Raw genomic sequence first — 20,108 nt, 5'->3', positions numbered from 1 at the left:
CATTTTCTTTGATTCTCAAGCATCTGAGGGCAAGAAAATCTTTCTACATATAACCAAATATCCATATAGATGTAGATAAAACCACAATACAATCTATAAAATATTAAATCACAATACAATAGCTTTGGAAGTAGTAAAGAGCAGTTGCAGCAACATGATCCATAAAATATAACTGGTTTCAAATTCAATATATATATATATATATATATATATATATATATATATATATATATATATATATATATATATATATATATATATATATATATATATATATATATATATATATATATATATATATATAATTCTTTTAATGATTTTTTTAAACCATCATCATCTTTGGGGATGAGGGGCAGACACAAAGCGATACTTTCTACTGACTTCAATTTCTGTATGTTATTTCTTAATTCCTTCCTTAGATTCCTGGCCAAAAAAGGCTGCTGCAAACTTCACGGTGCCCAGAAAACGTAAATCTAACTTGTTTCAATAGTAAAAACCAAAACTTGGGGAGGAGGAAATTGTAACTCTTCCAATGTTTTGTTAATATAAAAAACTTTAACATCCATTTTTCAAATACCCCTAAAAGAGGCATTTTTCTAAATCTAGGATGGTTTATACCCGATGTATCCCCATAGAATTTTATCTTACTCAAGAACTTACTTTCTTCTCTACTATTAAAGCCCAATAGGACTTGTTATGCACCTCTAGTTTTACATTGCAAAACAATTCGTTCTATGAACAAACAAATAGCTTTTTAATTCACTGGCTTAAAGTGAATCTTGTATTTTGTCTGAGTCTGGCATTTTTAATAAATTAGTGTAATAAAGTACAATTTCTGATTGGCAGTTCAAACAATAGCAGTCCATTTTCTGCTTGTTTCAAAAGCTTAATCTGTCATGTTAAATCAAGAAATTAATAAATTGATTTATATCTTAATTGAGAAAGAAATATAAACAAAATAGTTCTGAGATGTATTCTCTGACTTCCAGATATACTGAATTCGTCCAGCGCCTTTCAATCAGCACTTCGAAAGTTGTTAAACTTCAAAACCGGTTTAGCGAATGCCTGCATACTGGAATAAGATAAGATAAAAGTTAAGATTAAGATCGATTAAGATTAGTTAAGAGTAAGATTAGATAATAAGATTAGTTTAAAATACTAAAATGTAAACTACCACAAAGAAGAGTAGGGCTAAGGACATGGGGGCCTTCTAAAGACCAGAACATGATTTGCACTCTATTAAAAACAATTTTTACTTTCAGCTATGTTTCTATTTCTCATAACATCAAAAGAAATTATATCCCAATCAGAACTCATATTAAAGGGAAAAACTTGAAATAAATGGATTTTAATGTAGGCTACTGCTATGGCTAACTCTAAACAGATAAATGAAGAGGTCGGTAAACGAACAATGTTGTTGAATCAATTTTAACAAGAAAGAACATTTTTTGTTCCAATGAATTCTTTCTTTTGGTTTGATAAAGCATAAAACATTATTGTTGTTAGCCTTTTTTAAATTGGCTAATAGTTGCACAATGTCGATAGAGTGCCGATTAATTTACCATTCTTGTCTTGAGTGAGTATAAATCTGTTTCTATTCATAAAAATTAACCACTAACAGCTCATTGCAGCACCAAGCCGCCTAAGGCCAGCATAGCTAAGCAAGCTCTTCTCCATCCCTATCTATTCAAAGTTTCCCTCTTTACACCCTCCCAGGAAGTTCCTGTTTACTTTAAATCTTTCTTTAGGACATCTTCCAACTCCAACCGCAGACGAACTGCTTTCTGTTTTGTCCTTGACGGTTGGCCAAAAAGAACGTGCAAAACGTGCCCTAGCCATTTCAAGATTTCTCTCATTATAGCCCTAGAAAGCCAGATTGAATCACACTTTTTGTACAGCCTAGTGTTTGAAATACGGTCAGTCAGCCGGATACCCTGAACAATCCGTATGTAATTTCTCTGGGAAAAAACTACTTAATCTTCATCCGCTTTTTGGAGCGCCCTTGCTTGAGAGCCATATCTGACCACTGTCATCACTGTAACTTCCAAAATTCTAATCTCGGTTTGCAGACTTATCTTCCTTTTCTTCCAAAATTTATTATCTGTGAAAAAAAACCCTGAACCTTAGTTATTCTATTTTAAACATCTTCACTGCTCCCACCGTCTTTACTAATAATAATACCTAAGTATAGTACCTAAGTGAAGCTGTCCACCTGATCAATCTTTTCGTTACCCAATGTCACCCTTTCGTTTTCACTTATTACTAGCCTTAGTGACTTAGTCTTCTTAACATTAATTATTAAACCTATTCTAACACCCCGAACTCGCAAAACCTCCAAAAGTTCATTCATTTTGCTCACACTTTCATCTAGAATGCTTAAATCATCAGCATAATCTAAGTCCAGGAGATATTTTCCTCCCCATTTGATTCTCTGGTCTCCCATTGCCTTTCCTGTGCTACGTAAGACAAAATCCATCAAAATGATCAATATAAAGGGGTATAGAAAACAACTTTGCTTAGCTTTCGATTTAATACGAAACCAGCTATTGACTTCACTTCCTATCTTGACCGCAGTTGTGTTATTCTCGTATATAACATAACTCAATTTAATGTATTTGTCTGATATATCCTACAAGAATAAAACCTTTACTAAAGCTCTTCTATCAACAGAATCGAAAGCTTGCTCATAATCTATAAATCTGAGGACCAAAGGTGTTTAATAACTCAGGCACTTTTCAATTATTAACCTAAGAGTAAAAATTTGGTGGACACATCCTCTACCTTTTCTAAAACGGTACTGTTTCTCTCTTATAGCTTTGTTTTCGGCATCTCTCAGTCTAAAAAGTTTCATATTACTTGATAATTTTCTACCTACAGAAACCAGACTAATGTCTCAATAATTACCACACTCACTCTTATCACCTTTCTTACATCAGTGGTTTAATTAAGGTTTTCCTAAAATAGAGGTACTTACCCTTTTTAAAAAACCATATTCATAATCTTCAGTTACTTATTTCTAACCTCAGAGCCACCATATTTAAGAAACTCATCAGTATCAGCACCTGGAGCCTTATTATTTTTTAATCTTTTTAATATTGTCACTAATTCTTTCTCACAAAACAAATCTTCCCTCACGTCTTAGGAATCACAAACTTTTTCATTTTCCTCTATATCTTTTGTTGCAACTCTATCTCGGTTTAGCACAAACTAAAATGTTCTGTGAATCTCTCTTTAACTCTTTTCTTATCACTAATTTTGGCCCCGTTCCTATCTTTAATTGGGAAAAGTCTGGATTGACTCCTCCCTCTCAATTTATTAACATGTCAGTACAATATTTTACTAATACGCTGTCTAGCCGCATCTTCCAGATCCTCGACAATTTTATCCATGGCCTCCACTTCACACCTCCTTAGTTCATATTTTAATGCTTTCTCCACTTTCTTTACATTCCTTTTGTTTTTATATGATCTATCACTCAGATAGCTCTTGTACAGGCCCCTTCTCCCGCCTATTAAACATAAAGTTTTGTCACTAATATTCCTAATTGCGTTCCTAACTTTCTTCTCTAAGAAACCATCAGTAGCTTCACAAATTGATTTCCTAAAGTTATTCCATCCATATTCTATATTGTCAAATTATCTATTTTCGAAATTATCTTTCAACTGTTCCTGGAAAGTTTTCCTCAAATTTTCATCCTGGAGTCAATTAACATCATAACTTCCTGGAAGGTAGTAAGCCTTTCGGAATTTCAAATTTAAATTAACCTCATACACTAATAGATGGTGATCTTTACTTTTTACAGCAATAACAGCACTCCTATATACCTTAGTATCTTGTGCTGACCCTACCAGTCTTCTGTTTACCATAACATACTCAATAAGGTTCTCTGTCATACTATCATATGAATACCATTTTAACTTATGGGCCATTTTATGACCAAGTACTGTATTGTTTATAACTAGATTGTTATACCTATAAAATTGCAAGAGTCTGTAGTAATTGTTGTTTTTTTTTCCTATACCAAATATACGTAGGCTAGGATACCATCTATCTATATTTCTACCAATTTGGGTGTTGCTTTTAATAAAATCACCATATTTCTTCCTGGGATTCTGACTATTTGCTTCTATAACTGTATGTAAAATTCATCTGAGTCACTAGTATCTGTATCAGTTGGCTCTAGATAAGATAAGATGTTTATTTTATTTCAAAAAAATCTCTATCACAAGCCCACAAAGGGCTGAATTCGGACATTGGAGTCGACAATATTGATGATTGCACTAAAACTGGCAAAAATGCAAAAAACAACAACAAAAAAGAAAAATTATAAAGAACAACCATTGAAAAGTCAATAATTACACATTAAAAAGTAAATTTAAAAATTTAAAAAGATAAAAACTGGTCAAAATAAACTTACATAAATCCAAATCAGAAAAAGAATTAAAAACACATAAACCGGGGAGGGGGTCAAAATATGCGAATAAATACAAACAAGAACGAGACATAAATACATATAAATTAAAAGGGGCATGTAAAAAGTGTGCCCCTTTTAAAAATTATAAATTAATAATTCAACTGCACGAAGTCAACAAAATTGTTGAAAAGTAAAATAAATAAATAAGCAACAAAAAAAAGAGAACGAAATATACAATATATAAGAATTTCAGGGGGAACTAAAACAAAAAAAAGAGAAGGGACAAGCAAATGAGTGCACGAACCTGGGCGGCACCATCAGCTAATAAAAAAAAAGGGAGAGAAAAAAAGAAAGAAACTAGTGGGATATTTTATTCATTTTTTTCTGTAATGAAGGGGACAAAAGTTCTTTCGTATCTGGAAGTAACGCAACGAATTGGGGACAAAATAGGGATTCTCAAAATAGGAAACAGCTTGAGGCGGCCGTAATCTGGATGGGGAGTGACGTTTGGGGAAAATACTTGCCGTCCGAGGGTTTGTTATTGCATTTTTTGCAAAACGGAGGCACAACGAAACCCTCCTGCGCTCAAGTGCTTCCAGACTAGTTTTTTTTAGGAGCAGTGAGTATGGAACCTCGCCTCCTTTAAAAATTATTCGCAAGACTCATTTTTGGATTGATTCAATTTTTTCTGATTCTTCGCGAGATATACCAGGGTGCCAAACTGGACAAATATATTCAAGATGCAGGCGGACAAAAGACGTGTAAATCCTTAAGGAGTGGGAAGAGGGACGCTGAATTTATTTAGGAGCTTAAGGAGGGCGATAGACACATTAGCTCTATGGATGATATCTTTAACGTGGATATCCCACTTCAAATTTGAAGAAATTGTGACGCCAAGTAGTTTAAATGAGGACACAGAAACTTCAGGAGGGATAGGATTAAGAAAACAATGTGAGGATTTGAGGAAACAAATCGGCATAATCATGGACTTAGAGGGGTTTACTGTCATGTCTAAGTCCAAGGCCTCGTCTCCAATATCATTGAGGATACTCATAGGGTCGCGTATTAAAATTATGAATCTTCAAAAACTTTTACGTAATAAAAAAAATTACATTGTTAAGGCAAATACTTTTAGAGGCTGTTTAACAAGACAGAAAAAATGAGGGGACCGAGGAGAGTACCTTGGGGTATGCCATTGTGAACAGGGAGAGGATTTGAATAATGATTCTGGTATTTGACAACTTGCGATCTATTTGTTAAGAAGGAGGCAACCAATTTCATCAGTAAAGGATCAATATTGAACTTGCTGACAAGTTTCTCAGTTAAAATATTATGGTTAACAAGGTCAAATGCTTTCTGAAGGGTCAATGGCAATTAAATTTAGCCAGGAATTGGGCTTTTTGAGGATTTTCCCGATGTGGTCAATAAGAGAAACGAGGTAGTTGGAAGTAGAGATGGATTTTAGGTTCCCGAATTGCTTCAAGTCAGTAAGAGGTAGGATTTTTTCCTTTAGCCAGTCTGCAAGGAATCTCGAAACATAAAGTTTCGAGAAAATAGGAGTAAGAGTAATAGGACGAACGCCTTCAAAACCAGGCTTTCCGTTTTCTTTTTCAAAGGGGTTATGAAACCCTGTTTCCAAATTGTTGAAATTCGCCCAGACTCGGTAATCTCGTTAAACAGGAAAGACAAGGGCTTAGAAAGGATATCACCGAAGGCACTAATAAGAGGAAAGGGGATATCCAAAGGACAAATACTTGTCTTTCTTAGTTTTTTAATTCTTCTATGCATCTCAGACGGGGAAACAGTGGGTAAAGAAGTTGAAAGGGCTCCTGTAGGTAATTGGTCTGATAATGCTGGAAGGCTCTGGACAATAGAAGCACGGAATTTATTCAGATTATTGGCAGTAACATCAGGGGACTCGGGTAGATAGAAGTTAAGCTGTTCAAGCTTCCTGCCACACAGCTTTTTAACCTCAGAATACCAATTTTTTGGTTTATTAGTGAACAATTCTTTAGCTCTACAAGGGCATGTACTACTACAACTGATACCCTGAATTTCATATTTATAAAGTGAGTGATTAGTATTCTATTATTAATATCTTCCCATCCTAAATAAGACTTCCCAGCTTCCTTATTCTTCATGATCTCTACTCCCTGTCTATATACCCCATCTTTCCAGCCTGAGTAGATAAATTCTATATCTACTAATCTCATGTTTCCTACCTCTGGGATATGAGTTTCTGAAACTCCTAATAAATCCAATACGAATCATCTGAATTTGTCAGTCAAAATGTCGATATGATAGTTATTTTCTAACGTCGTATTATTCCAAGTTTTAATTTTCACATTTTTACTGGATATGAAAATCTGAGAATAAAACTAAATTTGTGAAATCAGTGTCGTAACAAGCAAGTTTATCACTCTTAAATTTGGTCCGACCCTCTTGTTATGTCTAGTTTTCCAAGTATTTAGACTGGTATTTGTATGCTCTGTCGCTTTCTTTCTTTCTGGGTGAATTATTCAGACAATGTTATTGTTGTTTGATCTTATATTTGTCAATTCGTTAATTTTTTAGAAGCTGAAGCTGCTTCAACAATTGATACTGAAAAAATCAGAGAAACTTCTTGTCATATTCTGTCATCTGAGCATCAAAATCAAACTTTGGGTCTTTCATTGAATATAGTATCTGAATCGGACTCACAGGAACTGGATAGAAATGATGAAGGTATATTTAGAATTATCAGTGGTACTTTAAAATTCAGGCTGATTAAAGATAATTTCTGAAAGTTTTTTCCTACCTAACAAACGTTCTTCACATTTTTAGTATTCAAATAGTATTGCCAAAAGTATTTTTTTCATTCAAGTAGGTTATTAAATAGTATTCCCAAAAGTGTATATTAAGGCTTAGTTTACATTTCGGCTCATAGGCAAGTGCATCAACGGAATTTAAACGCACAGTACTGAAACAGTGCAAGACTAAAAGTGGGTCTTGAGCCTCTCAACATTAATCTAATAACTTTCTTTTTCAGTTACTAGAAAGCTACACTAGCAAAGCAGAGATTGAGTTTGTTTTTTACTTTGGTGATTTTTTTGAATTTTTTTCTGTCTAACACCAATTTTTTCCCAAACATGATGCAGCTTAAGAGGAAACTTCGAATACGACAAAAGATTAAACACAAATTAAACTAAATATGAAAGTACATTAATTATTACACTAAACTTAATGACTGGCTTGTCTTTTTTTTTGTTTTTTTTTTAGGACTATTTAAAATGTGAGAAAGCTCCCTCTTGTGCGCTATTGTCAGTTTATCAATAATAATTATATATTATAATTGTCATAATTATATTATATTGTAGTTATAGTAATATATTATAATTAAAATAATAATTATCAATAATAATTTTTAAGTGCTATTGGTGTTCAACTAAACCATCTTTACCGAAAGACTATTTATCTCTGAGATTCAGCTGTCTAGTGAAGATGATTTATGTAACACTGATTCAAATATAATAGTTTTTTTTCAAGTTGAATTGACCTAATATGTTTTATTATACAACCCATTTTTTTAATTTTGGGAAATAATACCTTGAAATGCCTTAAGTATAATGTCAAGTCGAAATAAAAAATATCCCTTTAATAGTATGCATATTTTACAGATCGGTAGCTTGAAATGATAGATAATTGTTTTACGATTTTTAACGGAGCCTAAAACCCCTCTTATGTGTGGCGGCGTCAGGTTGAAGTAAGAATTGTACTTATTCTTTTTGAATAGATAGCTGTGATTTGTCGCTTTATCTTACCAACACGGGGGATGGGGTCGCGGGCGGGGGGTCACAAAAGGCTTATTAAAGCTCTTGGTCACAATAAAACAATTTTAGAATTCTGTACTCAGTTTTTGAAGCTGATGTGTCTATTAGAAATAGTGATATCCAAGGTTGTCACTAAATTTAATTGTCACTTAAGTATCTTCTATTTCTGAACAGGAATAGTTGAAGCCATTTTTGTTTGGAGTAGTTGAAGACTCTTTTAGTGACAACTGTTGGATGAAAATGTAGACTGGTTTAAGTGAATACAAAGACGACAAAAAAGGCAAAATTGAAATGACAGATAAAAGAGAAAATAAATTAAAGAAGGATGAAATTTAAATGTGGTTCATGCTATTGCTCCCATTTTGATTTTATCCCAAATGAACTTAGAGTTTTTGGAAAGGATGGGGGGGGGCGTAAGCCAAATCACTGATCGTTCGTTTTCAGAGTTATTGCATACCTATGGTAATAACTCTTTCAAACTTGTTTGGTACAGTTTTATTGTGGCAACAGCCACATTCTTGTTTGTGCTGGTTTCTGTTCGTTTTAGGTTCGATTTTGAATAATCATATATATCAGCAACTGTTATCTTTATATTTGGTGTGATCTACCTTTTAATCTCAGTTTGTTTTGGTTTCAATTATTCTTTCATAGCAATTTTTGTTCATTTGAAGTTTGAATTCAAATATGACTATATTTTTGCTTTTTTTAGGTTTCAATATGGCTCTTTACTTTTCTTTGGAATACTCTTTTTTAGAAAACCGTTTTTTAAACTAATAAAAGAAAAGACACAAAGAACAAGAAGTGACTGCTATACCTGTTTTACTAAGTAGTCCAAATGAGATAGGAGTTACAGGTTTTAAGAGTCCTAATTGTGTTTGACAGATCTGATCTAATTCGTAGTCTACACCCCATGCGTGGAGAAGGGAAAGGAGCAGCTCACCAACTTCAAGGGCGTAGCGGCATTCATATGAAATGCTGTGGGGACGCCGCAAAGTTATTCCTTCCGAGGTGCCATCAGATCCTTGATAAAAAAAAAAGAGACATGAAGAAAATTCGGATGTCGTTTAAAAAAGTTTTCTACGGTAGTCTACAAGTTCTGACTACTATTTAACAATAGATTCACAAGAACATAAATTAGCTTCAATATAGTCTCCTCTGTAAAGCTCCGTGGCCAGGAACTAAAATAGGAGAAAAAAAATACCAAAATAAAAATATGAGCAAAATGCAAAATTTAGTCGCTCGCTTCAAAATTCCCCATAATTACAAGCTAGAAAAGGAAGTAACGCATAATTTCCTCAACTCGAACTAACAACCAATCTAATGAAGAGACATAAACTACAGGGAAAAAACATGAGAAAAAAATACAACTATTTGTTAGCTAAAAATTCCCTAACATTCTTTTTAAAATAGCCAAACGAGCGGCAGCTTCGTGTAAAATCTGGGAGTTTGCACAAAGGAGTCTCCATTACCCTATGTAATCCAGTCACATTGGATTCAAATCTTGATATGGTCATTTAGTCCAAAAACATTTGAAAGATCTAATAAGTATGCCTCCAGGGACAACATAATTCTGGCCGTTCCAGGAGCAATAGACCTAAATCATCCAACTTTACCAATGTCCAAAATTAAGTTTTAGTAAAAAAGCTCTTCGGGATCTTTCGCTGGGCCAAGATTTCAAATAATCGAAATAGCATATCTACAACACCTCGGCAAATGCTTGGAGCATGAAGTTAAAACTATCAGTTACAGTTGGGGAGAGGAGGGGGAAAGACAAGACAAGAAGACTTCGAATCTTAGGATGGGGAGGGTGAAGGGGCTGAAATTCTTAGGGTGAAGGGTGAAGGAGGGTGAAGGGGCTGCCACAATAAAGCTGTCATATAAACTCGTACAGAAAAATTTAAAGTAAACGAGAACTTCGTATGAGGGTGTAAAGAGGGAGGCTTTGAATAGATTGAGATTAAGGAAGAGCCTGCTTAGCTGTGTTGGCCTCAGGCAGCTTGGTGATGCGGTAAGTTGTTAGTAGTAGTAGTAGTAGTAGTACTCTAGTAGACTCAGAAAATTATGTATATATCACATTTTTTTACTGTACTGCAAGTTTTTTACTGTACAAAATAATTTATTTAAACGTTTATATATATGTTGCATTTTTAAGTATTTCTTGTCACTGACCCGCCCCCGTCTCTCCCCCTTTGGCCGTTTTATGCATCGAAGCAATTTGTTTCATTATATTTAAACGACTGCTGGTATTTCGTTACCGATATTAGAGACATATTCTTTCACAGCCAATGACAGCCTCACTCATGTACCTTACCAGTTGTGAATCAATATTATCTCCTGACTCTTTTTCCTCACTTGTTGAAGTTGCAAGCATGTTATCTAACAGGCAGTCAATCAAACTTTATTTGCCTACTTTACTTCGTTTGAATACAAGGGTGCGGCTAGGGTTTTAAGTTTCTAGGGGGGACTAAAGAATGTGTCGACAGAATCCTCCAGTATGCTGACTAATGCAGACACAAGCTAAATTTCCAAGGTAAATAGTTAAATTTTTCAAGATTTCGGCACGTGGTGCTGACATCTTGGAACCCCTCCCCCTTAGCTGCTCCCCTGACTAGCTATCATGATTGCAATCGATTGAATCGTGGATCTCTCGCCCATACAAGTGAACATTCATTAAACAGAAATGTATGATTTGTTGTATTCCTTTTAGTTGTTTTGGTAGAAGTTGTACGTTTTTGAACTCACCATACATTTTTTAACATTGCTGCATCAGGTGTGTATTGACAACAACTATACGTTGACTTTATTTGACTCAATTCTGCTGCTATCTCCAACAGAGTCGCTTTGTGGGCATTCCCCCATTGCGGGATAAGCAAAAAAAACACCAGGATAACTGGTGCCCAATTCGGGATAAGTTTCGGACCTATGAAAGAAAAAAAATTGGATGATGTCCTATATTTATTTCACGATATCTGATAATGACACTGACCCCTATATTGATCTGATAATATCGGCTGCCCGATATATTGGTCGGACTTTAAGTGTTAAAATACCAATTTTTTTGTTAGTTTTGTTTTATTAATTTTAGTAAAAAAAATTTAATTCAATATTTTGTCTTTTACTACAGGGATGATGCATTCTACTGTGTGCAGGTCTGATGATGTGAGTCATCCAATACTCTTAGGCCCTAAACCGATCGGTATGGTGAAAAAACTGGCCGAGAAGGCTATTGAAGAATTAACAGTTGGAATCTGGCGTTGCGGATCCTGTGCAAAAGCAGAGAAATCCCTTTTGATTCTAGATCTTCACATTGACACTGGCTGTGAAGAGCTTTCACCAATAGAGTGTGATATCTGCCCTGCAGTATGTCCTAATTACAGTAATTTTGTTGTTCATTTCATGGAACACCAAATGGGAGTGACACGGAAATGTGCCATTTGTTTAAAAGAATCTATTGGTGATATGAGACAACATCTAGTGCTACAAGATCACATCTCACCAAACATGTCTGAACTAGACTTTCAGGTGAATGAATCACTAGTCGTTTCACAAAATCCTTCCACTAGCGGTTACTCAAATTCATCTAAATCAGAATCTGATGAAAAAGATTTAGACGATCAAAACTTGGATTGTCTGTTGGACAGTAAAAAACACACAAAATTAGAAAGACCTAAAAAAGAACACAGAGAAAGAAAAATGTATATTTGTAATCCATGTAAGAAATGCTTTTCTTCCTCAAGGAGTTTGAAAGACCATCAAATGATACATACAGATAAGAGACCATTTAAGTGTGATATATGTAAGAAATGCTTTTCTTCATCAAGCAACTTGAAAAGGCATCAAATTGTGCACACAGGTGAAAAGCCTTTTAAATGTGAGATATGTAAGAAATGCTTTTCTAGATCAAGTCATTTGAAGGAGCATCAAATTGTGCATACTGGTGAAAGATTATATAAGTGTGATATATGTAAGAAATGCTTTTTTAAATCAAGCAATTTGAAAAGACATCAAAGACTCCATACAGGTGAGAGGCCATTTAAGTGTGATATATGTAAGAAATGCTTTTCTAGATCGAGTCATCTGAATAATCATCAATTTGTGCATACAGGTGAGGGACCATTTGAATGTGAGATATGTAAGAAATGCTTTTCTCAATCAAGTACTTTGAAGACGCATCAAATAGTGCATACAGGTGAGAGCCCATTTGAATGTGAGATATGTAAGAAATGCTTTTCTTCGTCCAGGCTATTTGAATGTCCATCAAATACTTCATACAGGTGAGAAACCATTCAAATGCAATTTATGCAAGAGAACATTTTCAGAGAAGTCGAACCTGAACTATCACATAAAAACACATTCTAGAAAGAAGTTTGATATATAATTGTTAAACAATAAAAACCTCGGATGGAATAGTGATTTTTTTTAGACAGAAGTTGAAATAGACGTGGAATAGTTAGAGCTGTTCCATGCCAGTTAGTAATGGAAAAAAAAAAAATAAGTTGGTAGCTGACATAAACAGTGTTGTTTTGTTATGATGTTAGTTTTCGTGAATGTGTTGTTAGTTTTCGCAAGTGTGTTGTTAATTTTTTCGTCGAATAAATACATTCAATGTTCCCCCAACATGGGGGAAGCAAACCAAATTTTTCAGGTTTTCTAGTTTGGTTAATTTAGAATCCTCAATATTAAACTGTTACTTCAATATGGTTGAATATCCCTCCCCCCTTCAGAGGTTTTGTGTTGAAAAATGCAACCTGAATATTAAGAAAGTTTAGTATTTTGCCAAGATTAATATTGAAAAATTTGAAATTTCTTGATTTACCAATTCATAATCTGTCGTCCTTATAAATTGAATTAAGTTTTGAATGTTCAGGATCTTCTGGACAATAAAGAAATACGGAGATATATACAAAGAAAAGCAGTGCTGCTCAAGATAAGTTTGAAAAAAAATGAGAAATACTCTGTCATATTGGGAGCCGTTTGCTTACTGGTAAACTTGTTTCATTAGAGGATTTGAGAGTGCTGTAACCGTCCCCCTCACATATCAAGTGTTGGAAAAATATATTCTAAATACCACAGACACTGTTGCATTTAAATATATTTATTTGTTTATTTGAATTTTCCGGCATAGTCTGCCTATTCGAGCAATTTAATGTGACTGTAAAGAAATGTTTTTCCTCTTGACATATCCAAGCAAAATCAGTTGGCCTCCCCTCTTGAGAAATATCAAAATTCAAGATTAATATTTTTGTCTTTCTATACAATCAATAAATTTTCAATTAGTCATAAGCGGAATAGAGCTTTATGACCCTTCTTAAAACTGATAGGCCCTACCCTCCCCCCCCCCCTTCTGAGTTTTTACATCTGTGTAAAAAAAAAAAAAAAATAACCTTTCCGCTTTCAAAGCCAATTGATTTCAAGTAATTTTGTATGTATTTCTGTCAAATAAATACATATTTTGTTCCTCAAATTTGTTTCAGCCAAACTATTCAGGTTTTATTTTCAGTTAGCTTTGAAGTCCTGTGTATTAGACTACTGGTTCAATATGGCTGGATGCCTCCTTCTCCTTCTATAATTCTCATGATGAAGTAAAAAGCATCCTGAATTTTGCAATAAAATCTGTTATTTTGACATTCAAATTTATTTTGAATTTTATGCCAAGAAAAATATTGAAAAATCACTGATTTGCTGATTTATACTACGAATTTTTTCAATATCTATTAAAATCCAAGATTATTTATTCAAAGGTAGTATTAAAAATTCATTCACTGTTATTGGCGGAATAGAGAATTAAGGCCCATCATAGAAATATATTAACCTTTAAACCTAAAAAAGCTTTGAGTTTTCTCATTATAGAAAAAAAAATAAGATTTCCCATTTTAAAGTTTATCGATTTCAAGTCATATCGTTTTGTTTGTCTGTCAAATAAGTACATTAAATACATCTTTTGTTCCTCCAATTTGTTTCAGCAATTATGTATGTATAGATAATATATTTACCAAAGCTTTTTTCGTTTTGTGATAAACAAGGCAAGATTAACAAACCAAAAAATTCTGGAAAACCGGTCTGTATGTTGTACAATCAACATTCCTTTCGTAAATATAAACTAAATAAAGTTTATTCTGTGGTAGCTCGAGTTAAACCCTTACACAAGATCCAAGGAAATTCTTTAGACTTCATTCTGCATTTCAAAAATTTGTTCGTATATTAGAAGGATAGAATCAATTAATCTTGATTAATAATATCCCTAAAAAAAGTCTAGTGAGTATACACTCAAACTCATGTATAAATATATATATATATTTATATATATATATATATATATATATATATATATATATATATATATATATATATATATATATATATATATATATATATATACATATATAGTAAAGCAGTTATAGGATTATCCAAGCTTGGAAAAAATCATTTGATTTCTTTTATTAGTCTTTGACTAAAGATGGAATATAGTTAGCACCCAGGGCAAAACTTCCTTTTAGATTATAGCACCCAGGGTGTACAGACCGTCATCACAAAGGCTATAGAGCATTGGAACATGTAGACCCTCATTGCCGAGGTTATATCAATTTGGAGTGTCCAGACATTCATTACTAAGTTCATATCGCCTTTGGAAGCGTACAGACTATCATTTCTTAGGTCATAACACCTTTTGAATTGTACCGGCAGGGTCAGATATAAAGCTTTGACGCTTCTAGACCCAAGTGTTTTCGTTGCTCCGTTGTTACGAGATTTACAGGGACATCCCTGAAAACTTGGGGGCAGTGGAAGCACTGAACAGAACGCAACTGAGGAGCTAAAAGTAATGAAAGAGAGATGTGATACCGACCTCTCAGCTGCCATACTTGAAAGACGCTTGACAGTTTATAAGTGGCCACGGAATTCCTGTGTTGTTTTAAAATCACTTTTCTGTGAACAGGCGGCAGAGTGCACCTGGCACTTTGACGATAAATCAAATCAGTCCAGTTTTTTTTAAGAAAAAAATCACTCAGTGAAAATTATTGTGCCCCCTGGCATTATGCGCCCCCAGGCCCAGACCTATTAGTAAATCCAGCCCTGCGTACTGACCGTCATTGCTAAGTACTTAACGCCTTTGCAGGGTACAGACTAAATACTAAGGTCATAACGCCTTCAGAGCGTACAGACCGCCGTTTCTAAGGCATTACACTTAGGGCGTATAACCCAGTTTTTGGCAAAGAGTAAGTTGTTTCTGGAGACTGCTATGGGGACCAGTCTCGATACCTAATTTTTAAAAAAATCTGTACCAATAAAAAAAATTATTTTTGTAAATCAATACTCAAAACGCTGTTTCGGAAATGTAAAAAAAAAAAAAATACAAAATGTAATGGAAAGTATGAAGTCACCGATTGTTATTGCCAAATTATGAACTTTCTGAGTTCAACCACATCTCTAAAACTAACCAGAGCGAAAACCTCTCAACAAGGGCCTCACAAGGCCGAAAGGATACTACTACTGCTAACAACTCACCGTAGCACCGAGACAAACAAAGCTGCGCAAGTTCCTCTTCCATCCCAATCGATTTAAATCCTCTCTCTTTACACCCTCCCAGGAAGTTCTCAGTTCCTTTGTCTTTCTTTATGACATCTTCCCATCCCAACCGCAGGTGACCTGCTTTCTGTTTGTCCCTTGACGGCTGTGCCGGAAAGGACAATCTTTGGCAATATGTCTTCCTTCATCTGAAAAACCCGCCCTGGCCATCTCATCATTTCTCTCATTGTAGCCCTAGAAAGTAGAATTGAACCACACTTTTCGTACAGCCTAATGTTTGAAATACGGTCAGCCGGGTACCCAGAACAATCCGTATGCAATTTCTCTGGAAAACATCTAGCAAATTTTCTTCCACTTTTTGGAGTGCCCATACTTCAGAGCCATATTTGACCACTTGTCATCTCTGTAGCTTCCAATATTCTAATCTTGGTTTGCAGACTTATCTTCCTATTCTTCAAAAACAATTTAATTATGAAAAAACACCTTGAGCCTTGGTTATTCTTCTTTTAGCATCGTCACTAGTCCCACCGTCTTTACTAATAAAACTACCAAGGTAAGTGAAGCTGTCCACCTGATCAGTATTTTCGTTGCCCAACGAATATATACATATATATATATATATATATATATATATATATATATATATATATATATATATATATATATATATATATATATATATATATATATATATATATATATATATATATATATATATATATATATATATATATAAATATATATATATATATATATATATATATATATATATATATATATATATATATATATATATATATATATATATATATATATATATATATATAACACTAAACTTAAAAAAACTTACATATTTAAAATCAACATGATAAGCCAATTCTTTTGATATATCTATTGATGTTAATATTCCGTTTTTATAGTTTTGGTTACTAATGAGCCGCGTTGCTATTTATTTATAGTTCGGTACCACGAACTGTTTGGGCCATCACAACCTCTACAATAGGATTTTCTTATCGATAAATAAATTACATACATTATTTAAAATACATTGAAGTACTTCATATAAATAGAAAAAGAAAAATATTACCATTTAAAATTGCTGAAAACTAAGTTCCTAGCAGTATTTACCACCCACCCCAAACAAATTTCATGGCAGGGCTGATGATGAACCGCCTTGCCTTTTCCACCTTTGTTCTGGTATATATGGGAATGTAAAATACTAGCTGTATAGAGAAACATTTTAATTAATTTCTACTCCCTCCTACCTCTTTCAACATTTATCTGAAGCCTCATGAAGAGTAAGCAGTTTATCCATTAAAATATACTTTTGTAGGAATCTAACCTGCGCCACCTAAACAACGACTCACCCCCCCCCCCTTATTGTAGCCGATACGCTATTAGAGATCACCAAACGTAGCCTAATTTCATTAGAAATAAAGCTAATTAACTTTATTGAATCTAGTACTGCCACTGTGTGGCACTACTTCTTTTGCAACTGGGAAGCCTAAAATATAGTTATTAATACTTTTAAATCAATTAGCTTCTCAGGATTTTAATTGATTGCAAATTCGTCCTCTTCAAATTAGTCGTAGTTTGGTGCCCTAAACCACCTAAACTGTCTCCTAACCACCACTACTATTTTGGGGTCTGCCCCCCTCCCCTGGAAAATTTTCTGCCGGTGCCCTTGTCTCACCATCTATGGAATACAAAAATAATTGATTAATGAGAGAAAATGTGATTTTATTCCATTCATTTGTGTTACTTAAGAAAACTAAATTGTAAATTCTGTATTTACTCACAAGCAAAGTGTTAACAAGAGCTATTTTTCTATGAAGTTTTTTAGAGGAAGCTTTCTTTAAAAAGGAATTTCCACTGAAAATATCTTGTTTATATTTTTTTTGAAAGTTTAAAAAAATGAGAAACTTACCCCCCCCCCCCAGTTTAGGTTTTGAAAGGAAAATTTCCCCCCCTCTCTCCTACATTTATTTGAATTGACACCATTGTGTACTTAAACTGATATTAACCTAGAAAGGGTGTCTTTCGTCCTGTATGCCTTAAATTCAAGGCTATATCCAAGGGACGTTACGGTATTTGAAATATTTATCCGACTCGTAAAAACCTAATGAAAGTCCATAATAACATGTTTTTGATGTGTTTTTAAAAATTTTTGCACCCCCACCCCCTACCATAAAAACAGATGCTTCCCTATCATTAATAAATTTTGGATAAGAAAGATTTATTTATTTGTATTTGCTATTGTAAACCTCTCTTTAAATACCTTTTATATCCGCTCATGTAAGGGCATGATTAAGTTGTTTATTACAGTCAAGAACATTAGCTCCGAGATATGGTGTTTATTCAATATTAGATTAAAAACAAATTTTTTTTTACCGAAAGTAAGGAGCAATACTAAAATTTTAAACTAAAAAAAAAATATTCCGTAGATGAGGGGGGCTGCCCTGTAAATTAAAAAAAAATCTTTAAATTTTAATTTCCGTTCGAATGTGCTGGCTGCCAATCTTCTAGGAAATTTGGTTTGATACGATTCCCCTTGTATCATATTATACGCTGAATCTGATAGTGTGATTTTAATTAAGATTTATTGACTTTTAAGAGGCGTTTCCTTCCCTTTTTGGCAAATTTGCCCAGGTTTGTGGTTTTTGATGGGTAATAGTAATCTTGTTGAATTTATATATCACCATAATAATTAAATTCTTTTGATGCATCTTTTGATATCCAATTTAGTTTTTGGTTACTATTGAGCCAAGTCACTCCTTACTTAGGCTACCCCTCGTTACCACGAAGTGTTTGAAAGAGTTTCGTGTTGGTACTTAAAAAGAAATGATGTCAGGAATCAATAAAGCCTGATTGGTTTCCTTAAATTTGTCTAGCTTATTTGAGATTCACGAGTTTCCAAATTTTTAATTGACAGATCCACGCAGCCAGAACTTTCAAAGCCAAAAGGTTCTATAAAAAAATAAATTTTTCGGCACTCTGAATCGAATACATCCCATTTTTCTTCCTAAATTAACTGTTCCCTATTTCACGGAAAAATATTCATTCTGTGAACTTTGATAATATCAATCATTTCCTTTTAACCTGTTAAAAACTAAGGAAAATATTGCAAACTTTGATGTCATGCATTATTAATTCCTTTAATCAGTATTCGTGTTTTAAGATAAGTTTATTTAACAGAATTATTTCGGTTCCTATTTTCTGGAAAACTCGTCGGTAATTACATGGCTTTTGAAGTTTAAGCAGATATAAGAGAAGTTTCAATTTCTATTTACTCAGTCTGATTCTTGGGTGCTTGTGAAGCGAATATTAAAGAACATTAAATTAAAAACAGTTTTTTTTAGGGAAGTAAAGAGTGAAGTTGAAACTTAAAACGACAAAAATTATTGCTTCACTGCCTGTCTAATATATAGTGGCCGGCTTTTATCCCCCCCCCGCCACCTTTGAAAAAACCCCCCGTGGAAAATAAGGCTTTCCAAATTTGAGGATTTTATTTGAGTTGTTTCTCTAGGGGGAAGGAATTTCGGTATTTATGTATTATACGTGTATTACTCAAGCTTACCCTGTGTAGAACTTAATAACAACTCGGTTTCTTTGCTAGTTTCTTTCGGTGTAGCGCGATATAAGACAAAAAATAGATGGGACATATATAATTTGTGCTATATATTTGCACATATGGGGGGGAGTAAAGTATTTGGACAGTTTAAAGTCCCGGAATTATTTAAAAACAATAAGAAATTAAATATATAAGTTTTTTTCAACTGAAACTAAGGAGCAACATCAAAACTTAAAGAATACAGTTACCATGATTTATTTATTGTAATCTAACTGTTTGAAGTTGTAAAGTAGCAAATTTCACAACTATATAAATCTTTGAAAACTAGGAATAATCGGAAATTGAATTTTTGATGCAAAATCTATATACAGCTTTATACTTTATTTTATATGATATGTTACCATGACAATTCTTTTGAAATAGGATTCGCATATTTATTTATATACTAGTACACGTAATACCGATAACTAAGCACAGACCCAAGACACCAAAGGCCACCCCACCTGTACATGCTTTTTCTTCATGACCTCTCATCGCGTTCAGACTTTTGTCTTGTCGTTGCTGGGGGGCAATGGCTGAAACTCCATGCCTGTTGGGGTTCGGAACTCTCATATCCTTGGTTACTTTAGAAATTCTAAATAATGTAGTTTGAAACTTGAATTCTATTGGGGTGTTTTTTTTATGATTTAGTTTCGGTTCTTTATGTCACTGAAAAAGTGAGATTTTTTTTTTGGTGTTAGGTGATGTAGAGATTGGCTGTCTTCGTATGAGTATTTGCGAGAGAAATAAT

At 33.7% G+C, this 20,108-nt stretch overlaps 1 protein-coding gene across 1 annotated transcript in view; it reads left to right on the top strand.

The window, feature by feature from the left end:
• The first annotated feature begins 11,347 nt into the window (after positions 1–11,347).
• The window catches only part of LOC148941803 (uncharacterized), a 93,073-nt gene continuing 84,312 nt past the window's right edge, over positions 11,348–20,108 (top strand). The window contains exon 1 of the mRNA XM_089103628.1: positions 11,348–12,464. Coding sequence (XP_088959754.1) covers positions 11,350–12,464 — 1,115 coding nt within the window. The 5' untranslated portion in view covers positions 11,348–11,349. The remainder of the gene's footprint in view (positions 12,465–20,108) is intronic.

This window comes from Artemia sp. Qi Xiang Cuo, chromosome 17 (genome assembly GCF_049724085.1).
Source record: "Artemia sp. Qi Xiang Cuo chromosome 17, ASM4972408v1, whole genome shotgun sequence".
NCBI lineage: Eukaryota > Metazoa > Arthropoda > Branchiopoda > Anostraca > Artemiidae > Artemia > Artemia sp. Qi Xiang Cuo.
The sequence above is the reverse complement of the archived record's forward strand: the minus strand, read 5'-3'. Positions and strand labels throughout refer to the sequence as shown.